Here is a 16332-nt window from a genome sequence, read left to right as displayed (position 1 = left end):
TGTGATGATGGGGTAGCCGAGTAGAGATGGGGTGTAATTGCGGATATGACATGTAGGTATAGATCTAAGGTATAGGTGTAAGACCATCTGCATCAGTTCTTGCAGTTGCAGATGGCTTTCAACTTGCCACATAGATATATTAGTGTTTCGCGTAAGCTTGCTTCTTGCAAACATTGCAACATGATTTATGGGCCCATCAACCACTAACTTCATCTTTTTTCGATACTTAAAAATCAATCAAATATTGTGTCATTACTTTCTCATTCTAAAATCGATGAATAGGCTAAGTGGTCCACCATTTGCAATGGGGAATTTGACTTATTAAGGTAAATAAGTATTTCAAATGTTCACATATGGGTAATATTGTTTTTTTTTGTACTCATTTACCCAACTAATTTGTTTCAACCGTTCAAAAATAACCAACATTACCGGCTATTGTAAGTTTTGGGTGATGTGGCATCTACGTGGCTTGTACGCTACAATACTCATCACCTACGTGGCATTGAGAAGTGTTTACATTATAAGAGGGTGAGATACGACAGCTTATTAATTAAAACCCTAGATCGATCGATGGCATCTTCTTCCTCATCCTTTTCTTCCAAACGACAAGACGAATTACAACCGGATCATCCATGTGATTGCGATTTGCCATCTCGTGTGAAGACATCAAGAACCCCAGACAATCCTGGAAGGAAATTCAGAGTTTGTCAAAACTCACTGGTAATTCATATTTTTTACTTCTTCTTCATCCTTCAATTTAACATGTTCTTATAAATTTCTTGAAGAATGGAAAAAGTCCAAGCTGTAAATTTTGGCAATGGTTGGATGAGGATGAAGGGAGGAAAGATGGAAGAGGGCATTACAGGATGAAAGCAGAAGAAAGCTGCAATCTTACCTTGAAAATTTGTACCTTGGAGAATGAAATCAGCATATGCAGGATGAAGATTGAAGAAGAGAAGAACAGGAATAAACAAGAACTTGACAAAGTCAACTGGAAATTGTTTACCCATAGACTTGCATTAATTTTCTTGTTTCTCTTGTATGTCAAAATGTTGTTTTAAATTATGTATTATGATGTAGTATGACTAAATTATGTATGCTTTTGTGATGTTTTCAATGAAAAAGGTTATATTCTATCATTGGAATGGAATAGTACATTGTAATGGAATGGGTATTAAACTTGGTAGTATAAAAGATAGTAATAAACATTGTTATGGAATTGAATCATTGTAATTGAATCATTGGAGTTGAATCATTGGAATGGTAGTGTACAAAACTTGTAATGTTATTGTTAATCACTGGAATTGTGATTACATTGTAAAGGAACTGTGATTACAGTTGATATTCTAAAAGATGGTAATAAATTATAAATAATACAAATGGTATTAGAAAGATGTGCAAAAGATGGTAATTGAATCATTGGAATGGTAGTGTACAAAACTTGTAATGTTATTGTGAATCATTGGAATTGAATTGTTCAAACAATGTAATGGAATTATGATTACACTGTAAAGGAATTGTGATTACAATTGATATTCTAAAAGTTAGTAATAAATTATAAATAATACTAATGGTATTAGAAAGATGTGCAAAAGATGGTAATATATTATAGACATTCCAGGGAACATTGACTTCAAAAGATGTGTCAAAAGTTTTACATAACATAGTTAAACATTCATTACACCCAAAAGATGTGCAAAAAGTTAAGCTATTCCAACTAGTTTTCAAAAGATGTGCCAAAAGATTCCAAAGTTAAAAGATGTCAGTCAAAGATGCCAAAAACATTAACAACAGTACAATAAGCCAAAAGTTAATCCAACTCATACGGATTGTCATCACTACTGCCCTGTTTTCCCTCCCACATCTTTCTTATCTTCAGTTTTGTAATTCTTTCTGAAGGTTTCCTTGCCCTCTTTCCCACCACAACTTGAAAAGCTGGTATTTCCACTTGATCTTGAACTACAATTTGGTTAGCATCTTCAACTTGAACTTGCACTTCAGGTTCAACTTCAGCTTGAACTGCAAGGTGAACTTCAACTTGGTTAGCATCATGAACTTCAGGATGATTTTCAGGTTCAACTTCAGCTTGCACTTCATCTTGAACTTCATGTTGCACTCCATCTTGGACTTCAAGTTCTACTCCATCTTCAACTTCAGGTTGCACATCATCTTCAAATTCAAGATCAAAAGAGTCAACATCACTTTGAGGTTCTATTTCAACTTCACTGTCACTGTCAATATCAACTTCATGTGCCAATACAACCTTCACTTTATCTGTTTTGTATTACTTGAAAAGTTAAGTTATGCCCAATATGTTAAGTTATACAAGTTATATACAAATAAATATATCAAACATACCAGCTTTCTTGGATTTCTTTTTCTTTGAACTTGCATTTGATGATTCCCCAATTGGTTTCTGAGGACAGGTTGTTCTATTATGCCCACTTTCCCTACATATGTTGCATTTCATCACACTACCTCTTTTTGTGATTGAATGCTTTTTTCCTTGGTTTTCCCTCTCAATCTGATCCCTTTTCCTTTTTGTTGATGGTCTTCCTGGTAGCCTTCTCCTTTTGGGGGGCAATAGGCTGATGTAGTCTACATGAGGCCACATGTCACTACCATTTAGTGGGTTAATGGTATTCCTGTAACAGTTTAGGTACATTGATGTGGTAAACCATGGTGACACATACTCCTCTACATCCCTGTTGAGGCTTGCAATGCAAGCATACCCATGTACACAAGGGTAACCTGTTAACTGCCAAGTTCTGCAGGCACATGTCCTACTACCAATATCCGCAACATATGCATCATACCCAAGTCTGACTTCATACTGTTGATAACCAGATGGTATTACTTTCCAAAACCTATCCATATACACATGTTTAAAGACAAACATATATAAGGACAAACATGTTTAAAGACAAACATATATAAGGACAAACAGTTTTAAGCACTTACCTTTGAAGATCCTTAAGCTTGGACAACTTCAGCCTAATGGTAGGACATATGGTTAAATCCCAAGATTGCCCCTTAATCTTCTGTCTATAAAGCCTCTCCATCACATAAATTCGAATTTCTTCTACCATGGTGATTAGTGGTCTCTTCCTAGCAACTTCAATCACAGAGTTGAAACTCTCAGAGATACCATTTTCATATGCATCACAAGCCCTATCAGTCTGAAAAAATGCTTTACTCCAAGTTTTAGGGTCCCTTTCCATCAAATGGTCATAAGCTAGTGGCTCTAATTTCTTGATTTCATTCATGTGTTGTTCAAATTTTGCAGGGGTAGTAGTTGCAGCAGCATACCAGAAAAGCTTTCTAAACACTTGGCCCTTAAACCTTTTCAGGAAGTTAGCATATATGTGCCTAGCACATTGCCTATGCTCTGCTGCTGGGACCCTTTCCTTCACAGCCTCAAGTAATCCCTGTTAGCAATAGACACAAAATTTAAACAACAAAAACATAACATAAGCTAAAATAAAGATGAAAATAATAAAAATTGATTACTTTGTGTTGGTCTGATATCAAGGTTAGTCCATGCCCAACTCCCATTCCAAGGTCCTCAATTAGAAGGTCAATAAACCACTTCCATGTTTCTTTACTTTCCACTGATACAATAGCCCAAGCAATGGGATATATATGGTTATTTGCATCTCTACCTATAGCAGAGAGCAACTGACCTCTGCATATGCCCTTTAGGAAGCAACCATCTAGTCTAATTACCCTCCTACAACCTTCAATCCATCCATCCTTCAATCCCTTGAAACATACATAAAACTTTGAGAAATATGTGGTTCCATCAGGCATGACATCTACATCCATCTTCACTGTTGATCCAGGGTTAGTCCTTCTTATCTCTTCTCCATAGCTCCATGTTTTTGCATAATGCTCTTTCAAACTACCCTCTATCTCCTGAAATGCATACTTCCTTGCATTTCTGCATTGACCAACACTTGCAATCAAATTAAATTTCTTGCTGACTTTAGCTTTCAACTTCCTTATACTCATCTTTGGTTTCTGAAGTATATGATTCATGAAATGCTTTGCTATCCATTTATAGGTAACAATGGATCCAAATTTGAACACTCTTGCACAATTATGTATATCATTCAGAGATTTAATCTGGAATGATTTTTCACTGCTCATCCAGGTTGCCCATAATCTAAAAGGACAACCTTTACCCTGTTTATTTGTCTTACCTTTACAACATTTTACCAATAACCTTTCATGATCACTTTTCTCATACCATAAATCATATCCATTTTTGACTGCATAGTTGGTGATACACAACTTCAATTCCAATGGATTAGAAAACTTCATACCCAAAACTGGCACCATTTGCTCCCATTCTTGATTCTCATTATGGACAGGGAACACAACATCCTTAAGTTTCCCATTGTTTGCTTCCTCTTCATCATCATCACTAATATGCCCTGAAAGTTTGTCCAAGAATGGGTCTCTAACAGTTTTATCAAAAGTATGTTCATCTTCATCATCCCATTCATGTTCATATTCCATTGTCATTGAAACTTCAGAATCCTTGTCATCCTCTTCATCCAACTCATACCCTTTACCATCTTCTAAGAACTCGTTATTAGCCCAATCAAGAATTGGTTCATTTTGGTGGTCAATGTACACATCTAACTCACTCTCAAGACTATCACTTTCCAGACTATAAACAGTCTCCACAAACTCCCAATAATCAACATCACTGTCGATTCTTCTAATACCCTCACACAAGCTTTCCTTTCTCATACAGTAGTAGACATTATCACATTCTCCATTTGTTAATTTCGTAAGCCACAAAAGAAACTCTTTATACGTAAATCCCCCAAAATCCACATCACGTACATTTGTTTTTACGGGGTCTAAGTACACCAATGGGTTTGGCGAAAAGAATCCATTGTAATGAAAATCTACAGATACATACATACCTGTAGATGAGGATGCCATGCTAGCAGTCGACTTCAATTCCAACTTCAATTCCAAGACCTAATCGTCGATTTGATGTATCGATTGATTTCTCACAGATGAAGGTAATCGAGGTGTGTTAGCTGACGATGACGAACCCTAATTAAATGAGAAAGGGGTGTAATGGCCACGTAAGATTCCACGTAATGTTTTAAACCGAGCTAAATCAATGTTACCGGCTAAAACAAGTAATAGCCGGTAATGTTGGTTATTTTTGAACGGCTGAAACAAGTTAGTTGGGTAAATAAGTACAAAAAAAACAATATTACCCATATGTGAACATTTGAAAGACTTAATTACCTTAATAAGTCAAATTCCCTTTGCAATGAGTTACATATTACACCGGTGTGCTGCCATAGTGCCATATATATATATATATATATATATATATATATATATATATATATATATATATATATATATATATATATATATATATATATATATATAACAATTAGTACTTTTAAAGTTATACTTAAAACTAAAAAAAAATCTGTTCTTACAAAACTTTTGGAATATTTTTTGAACCAAATATGTTTTATAACTCTTTTTCATTTTTCTTAGAAAAAAAAATCAAGAAAATTATAAAAAAAAAGAAAAAAAAAAAAAAAAAAAAAAAAAAAAAGCACAACCAAACTAATTTTTTTTTTACGACCATGCACATCGTTAAGGCTAAAGGGTATGATCACACACAACCAACTCAAAAAGTGACGTCACATTAGCACCACATCACTTCCACTACAAACTCACTACCAACACACTAACCCTTGGAAATGGTTACCAAATACCACTCCACTCATTTTTTCCTTTTTTTTTTTTTTTGAAAATATTTGATTAAATTAAAAAAAGTAATTCACATAAAACACACATTAAAAAACACTAAATTAAAACACATTGCATTAATTTTAAAACACACAAAATCAAATCCTAAAATATTTAAAAAAACAACAATAAAAATCCTAAATTACTTATTTATCATAAAATACTTAAAACAATCTTAAACTATTTATTTATCCTAAATTACTTAAAAAAAACACAGCATAACAACTAAAACATAAATATTAGAACCTAATCCTCATACTTAGCACGGACACGTTGTTGGATTTAGAGAAATGTCGCAAGATTTTCGGGGTCAAGATCTGGTAGGGGTTTCGAGTTTATGATTTGAAGATCGGTAAGAGTGGTTTTTTAGCGACGAGAATCCTCCGTGGATTCGTATTTTCTTTCTAGAAAACTTAAAGTTTTATCTATAGATTCCACAAGTCTGTCGTCGCTAGTTGCGGTTGTTTTCCCACTTGAAGACGCCGCCCGTTTTGCTTTGTCACTTCCTGGTGGTCGACGGAATTGGACTTCAATTGGACCCACGCGTAGTGTGTGTGTGTATATATATATATATATATATATATATATATATATATATATATATATATATATATATATATATATATATATATATATAAAGATTGAAAGATGTTATCTAAAATTTAAATTTAAATTAATTTTTTTTGTTTGAAATGCAAACGGTCAAAAAGAACCGTTTACACACTCTCTCTCCCTTTCATTCGTTGTCTTCATCCGTGATACGCACCACGCCACAAGTCACCTACGCGCATCTGGGGCGGTGTTCACGCGTAGGTAACCTTGCCACGTAGGCCCCACGTGTAGCCACCAAAACTCGATACCGTATAGCCTAACGATTCATATTTCCAACAACATCAGGTTTAATATCTAATAAATATTATATAAATATAAAAACAATATCGTCACTCTCTATTTCTTAATTGGGTTAATGACCTAGAAAGGTAACGAACTTTGGTATTCGTCTACATTTATGTAACTTTGTTTTTTCGTTCATATTGACCATTAAATTTGTTTGATCTGTTCAAAATAGGGTAATATGACGGGTAATTAACGGTAAGATTACCTTATTATGAACAGTTCAAACAAGTTTATTGGTCAAATGTATACAAAAAAAACATGATTACCTAAATTTAAACAAAAAACTAAAGTTCCTTACCTATTTTGGTAATAGTAGGTTCTTTATGTTAAGTGCAAGTAGTCATAAGATCCATTGATGTGAAATGAAATTGGGTTGTCCGGTCTTGTGTATGAGGAGATGGTTAAGTCTTGGGCCAACTTAGTTTAGGCCCAACTAGTTAGGGGTTAGGTTGTATACGCTTAAAGAGCTAGGTTGTATGTGTTTTAAAGACCGAACAACACAGCTTAGCCCATGACTAGACGGGATTAAACTGGGTTAGACCAAGCCTAACCTAATTGTTTATTAGCTGTCGGAGCTTGATCCTAGGGCACATAGTCCCTAAGACGGTTCTTGTCCGGTATTACCAAAACGGGTAAGAAACTTTGGTTTTTGTCTGTATTTAGGTGACTATGTTTTTTCCGTACACATTTGACCAATAAACTTGTTTGACCTGTTCATAATAGGATAATATTACCGTAATTACCGGTCATATTACCCTATTTCGAACAGGTCAAACAAGTTCAATGGTCAAATGTGAACAAAAAAACATGATTATCTAAATGTGGACAGATAAAAATCGGTTACCTTTCTAGATCATTAACCCTTCTTAATTTCCTTGATCATATGTAATCATCACTTCGTCATTGTCAAACCAATGTCCTATTAAAAAAAAAAATCCACTATTTAAACAAATAATTAAAAGATAACATATGTATTAATTAAAAGATAACATATGTATGATGAATTTTCAAGTGTTCAATAGAGTATATATTTACATCATCACCAACATCATAATAATTACTCGATTGTTTGACAATATGCTTCCAAGAGATATACATTAATTGAACAAGAAGCAACAACTTTGAAAATTCAGAGATTTATATATATACATATTAAACACATATGATACATACACCATGCTATAACCGGTAATCTAATGAGACTACCACTTTACATTTTCCATTTGCCGCATTTATAAACTATAAAAAGTACACCAAATACACAGTTTTTGATCGTTTCAAATTAACACTATACCCATAAAACTACTGTACAAATCCAACACAATTCACCACAAATCATCATCATCACCATCATCATCATGTTCATCAACAGCCACCCTTGAAGAAGGAAGCACATTCCCCTCCTCCAACTCCATTTCCACCTCAGTTTCAGTTTCCACATCAGCAAGATTCTTCAAATCAACAACCGACAGCTCATCAAGCCACCTCACCACCAAGTCAGCAGCACTAAGCTCATAAACCGGATGCTTACTAGCCACAGCCACACACTTCATTTTAGCATCATGAGCAGCTTCAACGCTCAAATTAGAATTCCCAAACACAATACATCTCTCAGGTATAAACTTCAACAGTTGAGCTGCATACATGAACATTTCAGGATCAGGTTTCCCTCTATAAACATCTTCAGAAGTCACCACAACACTGAAAACACCATTAATCCCAATTGCACCAATCGCTTCTTCAAGATTCTTTCGTGGCCGAGTGGAGACTAAAGCCATTGGGATGTTGTAACGTGTTAGAACATTCACAAACTCGCGGGACCCATCACGGAATCTGTAGATCCCACCTTGTAGGGCTTGATGGATTTCTTCTTTTCTTGATGACATTCTTTTCAATTGAGATGGATCTCTTGACCAACATAAGACTTCTGAGATCGCTTGTTCATTCTTCATGCCTTCGATTCTTTTGAGGAGAAAAGCAGGAGGTGGGGATTTACCTTCTTCTTGTGAAAGTGCAAGCCATGATTGTTTTTCAAGATCTGGGTTGTCTTCTATCAGGACTCCTTCCCATTCGAATATGGCACCTAACCAGCCACAACCCATTTGGTGTTGACGAAGTAATGGGTTTTGTAATGATGGGTTGTCTGCTTTATTGTTCGGAGGCCATGACCCTGGTTTTCTGTCTAGGTTATGGTTAGTGTTGAATTGGTTATCGGAATTCTTCTGAAATCTGTCTTCTTCTTTGAAATTGTAGATCTCTCTAGTCAACTCCATTGCTTGAGCTTTGATTGCGTAAACCTTGGACAAACGATTAGGGTTCATTGCAACCCGTTTACCTGAAGATTGTCTCCAATGGTGCCCTAAAATTGGTGTAGGCCCTAACAGGGATGTTGCAGCCATTGATTCGACCATTTTTCAGACTTCAAATTACAAGTTTGCTAAGCTCTTAAAAATTGCGGAATCGAAAACCCTAATTTACTGGATTGATTCCGTGAACGGATGAGTATTAAATTGAAGGAATCACTTTTGTGGGAAAACTGGATTAATTATTCTTGATTGTCACCAAAAGGGGGAAAGGTACAACAACAATAAAGATACAAACTTTGGTCGACAACAATCAAAATCCAACACAGAAATCCACAAATTCACCCGAATTGAGAAATTACAACACCAAACAGCTTAAACACGTCCGATTCTATAACAATTGAACTCCAGAAATCGAAGAATATGCACAGAAAAATTAAAAAAGGCAGTTAACTTAGCCAAATTGAAACGAAAGAAGAAGCTTAAAGATTAAAGCTAGGGCTATATAGAGTACATGTGATGATGATCATGATCATGGAAGAAAATAAAAAAGGAAAAAAGGTGGTGAAAGAACCTGAATTAGGAAATTGGATAGAGGATTGAGAAGAAGATTAGCGATTAATTTGGGGGAAAGAATTTATGTGGTTTATAGGAGGAGGAGAAGAGGGAAGTGTTGCGTGCCGCCGGAGACCGTAGAGTTTGGAATGCATACGTGTCGGATGGTGAACGTCATCCTTTATTTTCTAGAAATTGATAATTGATAATATAAAATATATAATATCGACACGATAAAAATAATCCGGAATAATTTTAATGAATAAATGAACAAATACATTTTCAAATTTATAAATTTCCAATACAATTCCTTCTGAAATATGAAAATCTCTAGATGAGGGTGTTAGGAAGAAAATTATTAATAAGGGTATAGATTTTTAGAGTTTTACATAATTTATTAGCATAAATTTAACAAAAACGATTAATAAATTCCAATGATGTCTTATATATATATATATATATATATATATATATATATATATATATATATATATATATATATATATATATATATATATATATATATATTCCAATACTATTGTAAAAGATTTATCAAGAGATTCGTATATCCCAAAATTGATGCGTGCTAAAATTTATTTGTGGATTAATATTGTTAGCCTTAGCCGGCATATAATTTATTGGCTAGTATTTTACTAGTTTACTTAGATCGTTAATCACTAAAGTAAACCCATGAATCATAACCGAAACATAGACCAAATTCTTATTCTAGTTTGATTAGCTCAAACGTGATGATGTTTGTTGATTTTATAACCTTTTACACGGATTTTAAAGGTTAACTAAAATTCATAGCGTGGTGGCCGTAGTGCGTGAGTTTGAAAATTTTTGTAAACATTTACCTTTTCGTTTTTAAGATACATTCAAAAAATTAAAAAAGATTTATTCCTTAATAGAAACTTTTAGCTTTTGTTTTAAACAAAAAATTCATAATACAAAACTTTTTTACCGAGAGTTCACTGTGCCTACGAGCATCTCGTACAAGACTACTTTGTCGATGATGTCATGTACGCCGAAAAGTTTCGAGGACGATTCTAATTGATGAAACAATTATTATTGCATATAGTTGATGATTTGAAGAATATGTTTGAATTTGTTTCCAATTGAAATGAATGCAAGATATAAGAAAGGTTTTACTCCGCTGCAAAAAAAGCACAACTTCAATTTGTTAATTAGTATACGGCATAAGAGTCAACTCATTAGATGAGTATATATGAGGATGTATGAGCACACCACTCATGATAGTGTCTATAAGTGTGCTAAATGTGCCATTAAGGTTTACGGCGCATGATATTTGTGTAAACATACGCTAAATGACATGTTGTGAATTATGAAAACAATATGGGTTTCTGGAATGTTATGCATCATTAATTATACATAGTCGTAGGCTATGTGTCTTAATGCATGGTATGGTTAATTCATGTGAGATGATCATAAAAACAGTAGTGTCGTATCATGTATATATTTGACATACATTCTTTGATGTCGCGACTCCCAACAATGACATTAATGTTCTTGACCAAACGTCGAATTGCATGCATCTATGACTTGTCATTTGAAGTGAATGGAGTATAATACAAACGGGGATAATCTTATTGATACGATATGTATCTTAAGTATTCTATATGTGTCGAATCATGGTTATGTCCAGATAACCAAAAACAATTAAAGTTTAAGATAGTTCCATAAGAAGCTAGGAAGGATGTGGAAATAGCGCTTAATATAAATATGCATCATATTACATAATATTATTTTAGAAAACAAAGGAAATGTAACATACTAATGTGATGAAAACGAAATTTTACAATCCTTTGAAGTAGTAGAAATTGATATGTCAATACATAGGAAACATAATGGAAGTACATAATTGAGATGTACATCACAACCTTTGTGCTAATTTAGTAAAACATATTTACAAAACTTGACTACATACTGTCGATGGATGTGGATTCGAACGAAGATTCAAAATGATATACTTAATAAATTATTCTTATGTTTTAGTTTCTTTTATTTAACTTTTATCATTTTAGTTTGAAATAATGAGTTTTTTTTTATTAATTTTGAATTTATTTATAAATAAATTGCATTTTTATATATTTATTAAAAAAACTTAAAAAGTAAATAAGTGAAATGGGACAATTTCCTATGCAAGAGAAGAGTATAGAGAAAATGATGTGGCGATAAGTTCGATGAAACCAGACCCCTTTGTCTAACTCGGGTCAACTTCAACATGGAAAATACGCAATCGAATTCCGTAAACGTACTCATTTTCAAAATGATTTTGGTTTATATGTAAGCGACATTTATGCATCTACGATGTCATTTAAGTTGTGGATTATAATATAGTGAATTTATATCACCCAACTACAAAACGTCAAGATCAAGAACCTACCCCTCCTATCACACCACGTTCAAACCCCAAAACAAAACTAGAACCAGTCAAGGATGTGGTCTAAAACCCCCAATAAAACAAAATTACCAAATTCTCCCCACACATACGACTATTCATATCACACATCTAACGGATCCTTCTATTTGACCCCAAAGCTTACATCAAACATCCTAAAGGTCCACATTTTCCCACGACAAATATCCCCATGCCCATGCCCACCAAACACAAACACACACACACACCCACCAAAAGAGAGCAGAAAACACGGTATCAAAAGAAAAAAATGAAGATGCTTTATACAGCAAAACAAAGAAGCTTTCTCTTTTATTTCATGAGCTTAATAAATTAAGCACTTAATATGGACAGCTATATATGATTGTTTCTTTTTGACTTAATATGAACATAATAACTTAATGGGTCAAGCCAAAAAGCTTTGCTTAATGTACTAAGAGTTAAAGACGCTTACCCTTCACCCATTTTTTGTTCTTTTTTACGCCAACTTTTCTCACGCTGATATTTTTAAAAATTGTAAAATTTGTATTTTTTGGAATGTAAGAAATGGAATATAAGAAATTAGAATCCAATAGTCTAAAAAAAAAAAAGAAACTTTTATCAAAACAGATATCATCATTTATTTTACCCATAACATATTTAAATGGGGGAAAATACCAAACTGAAACCCAAGGGCAAAACAGACCTTTCACAAAATTTCCTGGATGGACAACCTATCCGTCTAAAAAACACACAAGAATTTACCTAACTGTTGTTTGGATTTGTAAGCTTTTCGTGATAATGATAATGATATACCTCAAAGAGATGCATATATGATTCCAACTATCAAAACTCAAAACTAGTCTACATGATGATCACTTGGTGGTGGTGGTGGTGGTGGTGGGAGGTTATCTTGGTCCTCAACCTTTGACTTGTTAAAGGATCTCTGTTTTTCCGGCTCATTTACTTTTTTAACACCACCTTCACTACTGGCGGCAGTAGGAGGAGTAGGGTGGTGGTCACGAGGACTGACCAGCTTCTTTTCAACATCTTCAAATTTTGCAGTGGCCCAAGGTGCGGACCCCACAGTCTTTGCAGAACTGGGCCCATCTATTGTAAGACTGGATGCTTCATCTCTAGAAGCATACCACATGTTACCACATGCAGTACACTCAAGCTGTTACACAATACCAACCTACTTTACTCTTTTTACAAAAATAGCCCCTCTACTTTACTTTACTTTACTTTTCACCCATAAAAAAGCTTCTTACCTGATATCTATCCGCATGTCCAGCTGATATGATCTCTATCAATCGCACTTTTTTCTCTGTGCATCTTTTACATCGAGCGTCTGTCATCTTTTCACATAATAAAAAAACACAAATATAAAGTTTCATCTTTTTTTTTTTTTAAAAAAAACACCAAATTAATAGAAAGAAAGAAATATTACCTGCACTTGAGCATCCTCTTCAGGCTCTTTACTTGCTATCTCCTCTGCTGTCAATCCCTCCTAAAAGTTTTTTAAAACAATGTGTTCTTTATTTAGATTTGTTTTTTTTTTCAAGATTGTATAAAAAAAATCCATACCTTCAACTCGTTAGGTGACATGTTTAATATTTTTGAAGCTTCTAATTCTCCCTTTAAAAGGCGACGTGCTAACTGTGCGTTTTTCTGCAAATTAAACATTATACCTGTTAAGACATTGTTAAAATATGCTAATTAGAAAGTAGAGAGTAAAAATAGTTAAAAAGGACCTTAAGATTAAAACATAATTGACGCATTTTCTGATTATACTTCTGATAATCAGAAGAAAGAGACTCATGTGAAGCTTTCTCAAGTGAAGCTACAGCAACAACAGCATCAACAGGCCACAAAGGTTTTGAATTTGATCCTGTTACTTTATCATTCTTGTCTTCAGATACATTACTGCAGACATACTGTACACTTTCTAGAAGCTTCTCAAGCCATCTATCACGATGATGATCACTGGTTACAGCGTTGTTCTTTGCAAGAATGTTATAATATTCAGAAGGATTACTTGTACAGCTTCCTGGTGTTTCTGATCTTGATAATGGGCCAGAAGACCTGTTTGTTGTTGTTTCTTCATCTCTACTAACATCTATTGGTGCCATGTTCATGTTCTTTCTTCTCAACAGTCTTTTACTTTTTAATTGATCTTCTTCTGTGTCATGATCTTCAAGCTTGATGTCAGGAAGGTCTCCTAAACGTGACATGGTTTTCTGAACAAGTAAGTCGATTTCATGCTGCATGTTGTCTTCATAATCTTTGTCTGTAAGCTTGAAGAGTCTTTTGAAAATGGTGTCATAGACTTTTTGGACTATGAAACCAGGGTGGAGTTTACGACTTGGGATCTGTTTGTTTGCAGGGATGAAGTGGACAACACATTTGTGCATTACAGATTCAGCTGGGACTTCATCTCTGTGAAAACTATAGAACAGTTCCCGTGTATCACTTGATAGCCAGTTTCCACCATTTTTCTTTTCAGCTTCTTCAGGTCTGTAAAACCATTGTCCTGTCACCATTACACTCCCATCTTTTGTCTCGGTAATATCCTGTGCATGATATGTAAGTTAAGAATCAGGTTTCAATAAAAGCTTTGATTTAGAAAAGTAGATAGTACCTTGATTATAGCCACATATGGCTTCTTGTTTGGTCCTTCGGGATCAGGAACTAAAAGCACAGGATCCTCCTGCACATCCACAGAGACAGAAACATGGTTGCATGAACAACTTATTCATGGTGCATAAGTTTAACATCAAACAGCACTGGAAATTTACTATCTGACAGAGTAACTGCACAGATAAATAGATCACAGCGTGTAGCTATCAACTGAATTTAGCAAAGCCAAATCCTAGAACTTCTCTTTCATGAACTTGAAGCATGTATTTCATAATTCACAAGTCCTACAATCTATTTAGATGCAGATAATAAAACTGCAAAATGCTTCTCTACAGAACAACCAACAGATACGTCAGAATTTTAGTTGAGAAGAAAGAGTGTAGTACTTTGCAGGCAGACCAATCCTAAACTCTAGACTCACTCCCTAGATTCTCATAAAATTGCTTCGTAATTCATAAGTATGGCAGACTATGTAAGAGAACATCAAGCATGCTAAACCACATAACAAGGAATCTGAATTATTACATGAAAAGGCACTCACAAGTTCGTAAGAAAGGCCATCAAATTCGAACGATTTATAATGATTCCTCCTTGTTTTCCCCTTTCCTGAAACCCTAACAACGTCGCCGATTGGTTTCGCGTCTTCCACAGGTACTTCTTCTTCCTCGTCATCTTCTGGTGGCGGGGAAACTTCTTTCTCGTCCTCCTCATCGCCCTTGGGTTTTTTCTTGTCTCGTTTCGATTTGGCTACTTGCTTAATTGCTTCTTCTTCTTCTTCTTCGTCATCGTCTTCGTAAAACTTCATCCGCTTTCTCTTCCGCTGACTAGACCTCATTTCCGGTTCTTTCGGTGATGGCTGCGGATGCACGTCGTCTTCCTCGTCATCGCTGGAAGCTAGGTACCTCCTGTTGCGCATTTTTGTAACTGGGAAATTCTGGTGATGCCTGTGTCTGTACGAGAAGGCGGGGGAGCTCTATACTTTCTTTTTGGGCTAAAATAAAAATTACACGAAATTACGCAATCAATTATTCAGTAGCGTCGTTTACCCGATGTTGTAAAAAACGGTTTTTTAAGTGAACGGTTCGGGTAACGTTTTTCGTTTCATCCGGTTTAATCGAATGGTCCAACCGATTCAATATTTTTATATGTTTTTAATTATTCTGTGTACATTGATTAAAAATTTGTCATTTTTTAGTATTACAAACATAAACAGAATGCAACATATAAAAACAATGATTATAGAAGCCAAAATCAAACAAAGAAGCCCAAAACAACACAAAAATCCAAAACTATTCGATTCATCCCGGTTCAATTCAGCCTGTTGAACCGGTTTTTTACCAAAACCGGCCGGTTCAATCCAGTCAGTAAATCGTTATAAAATCGGTCCAATTTGAACTGTCGTCACCTCTGGTTCCCGATTCGACACCTCCAGTTCTCGGTTCGACCGGTTCAACCGGCCGGTTCGAACCGGTTTTTAAAACACTGGCTTACCAAATTTAACACCGATGATAACCATAGAAAACGTTACGTTTTTTGTCTATAGGTTTTTTCTTCTATTTTAGTAATCTATCTATGACAAAATTGTAAGAATGGTAAATTTGGTTGTTAAATATGTTGTTTTAGTTAAAAGGTTTGAAGGTGCATAATAGTCTACTTTTAAATTTCTTGTTTGATGGTGCATAGTAGTCCATACAAAAGCTAAAATATGAATAACAGAATTTCAATACCATAAATTTAATATCA

The 16332-nt window shown here is 34.6% G+C and overlaps 1 protein-coding gene and 1 pseudogene across 2 annotated transcripts; both read right to left on the bottom strand.

Annotated features, from left to right (window-relative positions):
• Positions 1-7813: 7813 nt before the first annotated feature.
• On the bottom strand, positions 7814-9703 carry LOC145000882 (5-amino-6-(5-phospho-D-ribitylamino)uracil phosphatase, chloroplastic pseudogene; annotated as a pseudogene).
• Positions 9704-12547: 2844 nt separating this feature from the next.
• LOC145001200 (bromo-adjacent homology (BAH) domain-containing protein) lies at positions 12548-15570 on the bottom strand. Of its 2 annotated transcripts, none has more exons than XM_078960555.1 (7): positions 15131-15570; positions 14591-14659; positions 13704-14522; positions 13537-13620; positions 13400-13459; positions 13221-13307; positions 12548-13126 (listed from the first exon to the last, which is right to left on the bottom strand). In XM_078960555.1, exons 1-7 carry the CDS (start codon positions 15503-15505, stop codon positions 12809-12811), a joined length of 1812 nt encoding a protein of 603 aa, XP_078816681.1. In that variant the 5' UTR covers positions 15506-15570; the 3' UTR covers positions 12548-12808. The 2 variants fall into 2 exon arrangements, with proteins under 2 accessions (XP_078816681.1, XP_078816682.1); XM_078960556.1 differs by having other exon boundaries at positions 13019-13144.
• Between the last annotated feature and the right edge of the window lie 762 nt (positions 15571-16332).

Source organism: Lactuca saligna, chromosome 6 (assembly GCF_052625555.1).
Source record: "Lactuca saligna cultivar CGN05327 chromosome 6, ASM5262555v1, whole genome shotgun sequence".
NCBI lineage: Eukaryota > Viridiplantae > Streptophyta > Magnoliopsida > Asterales > Asteraceae > Lactuca > Lactuca saligna.
Note: the sequence above shows the minus strand (reverse complement) of the source record. Positions and strands in the feature narration are given on the sequence as shown.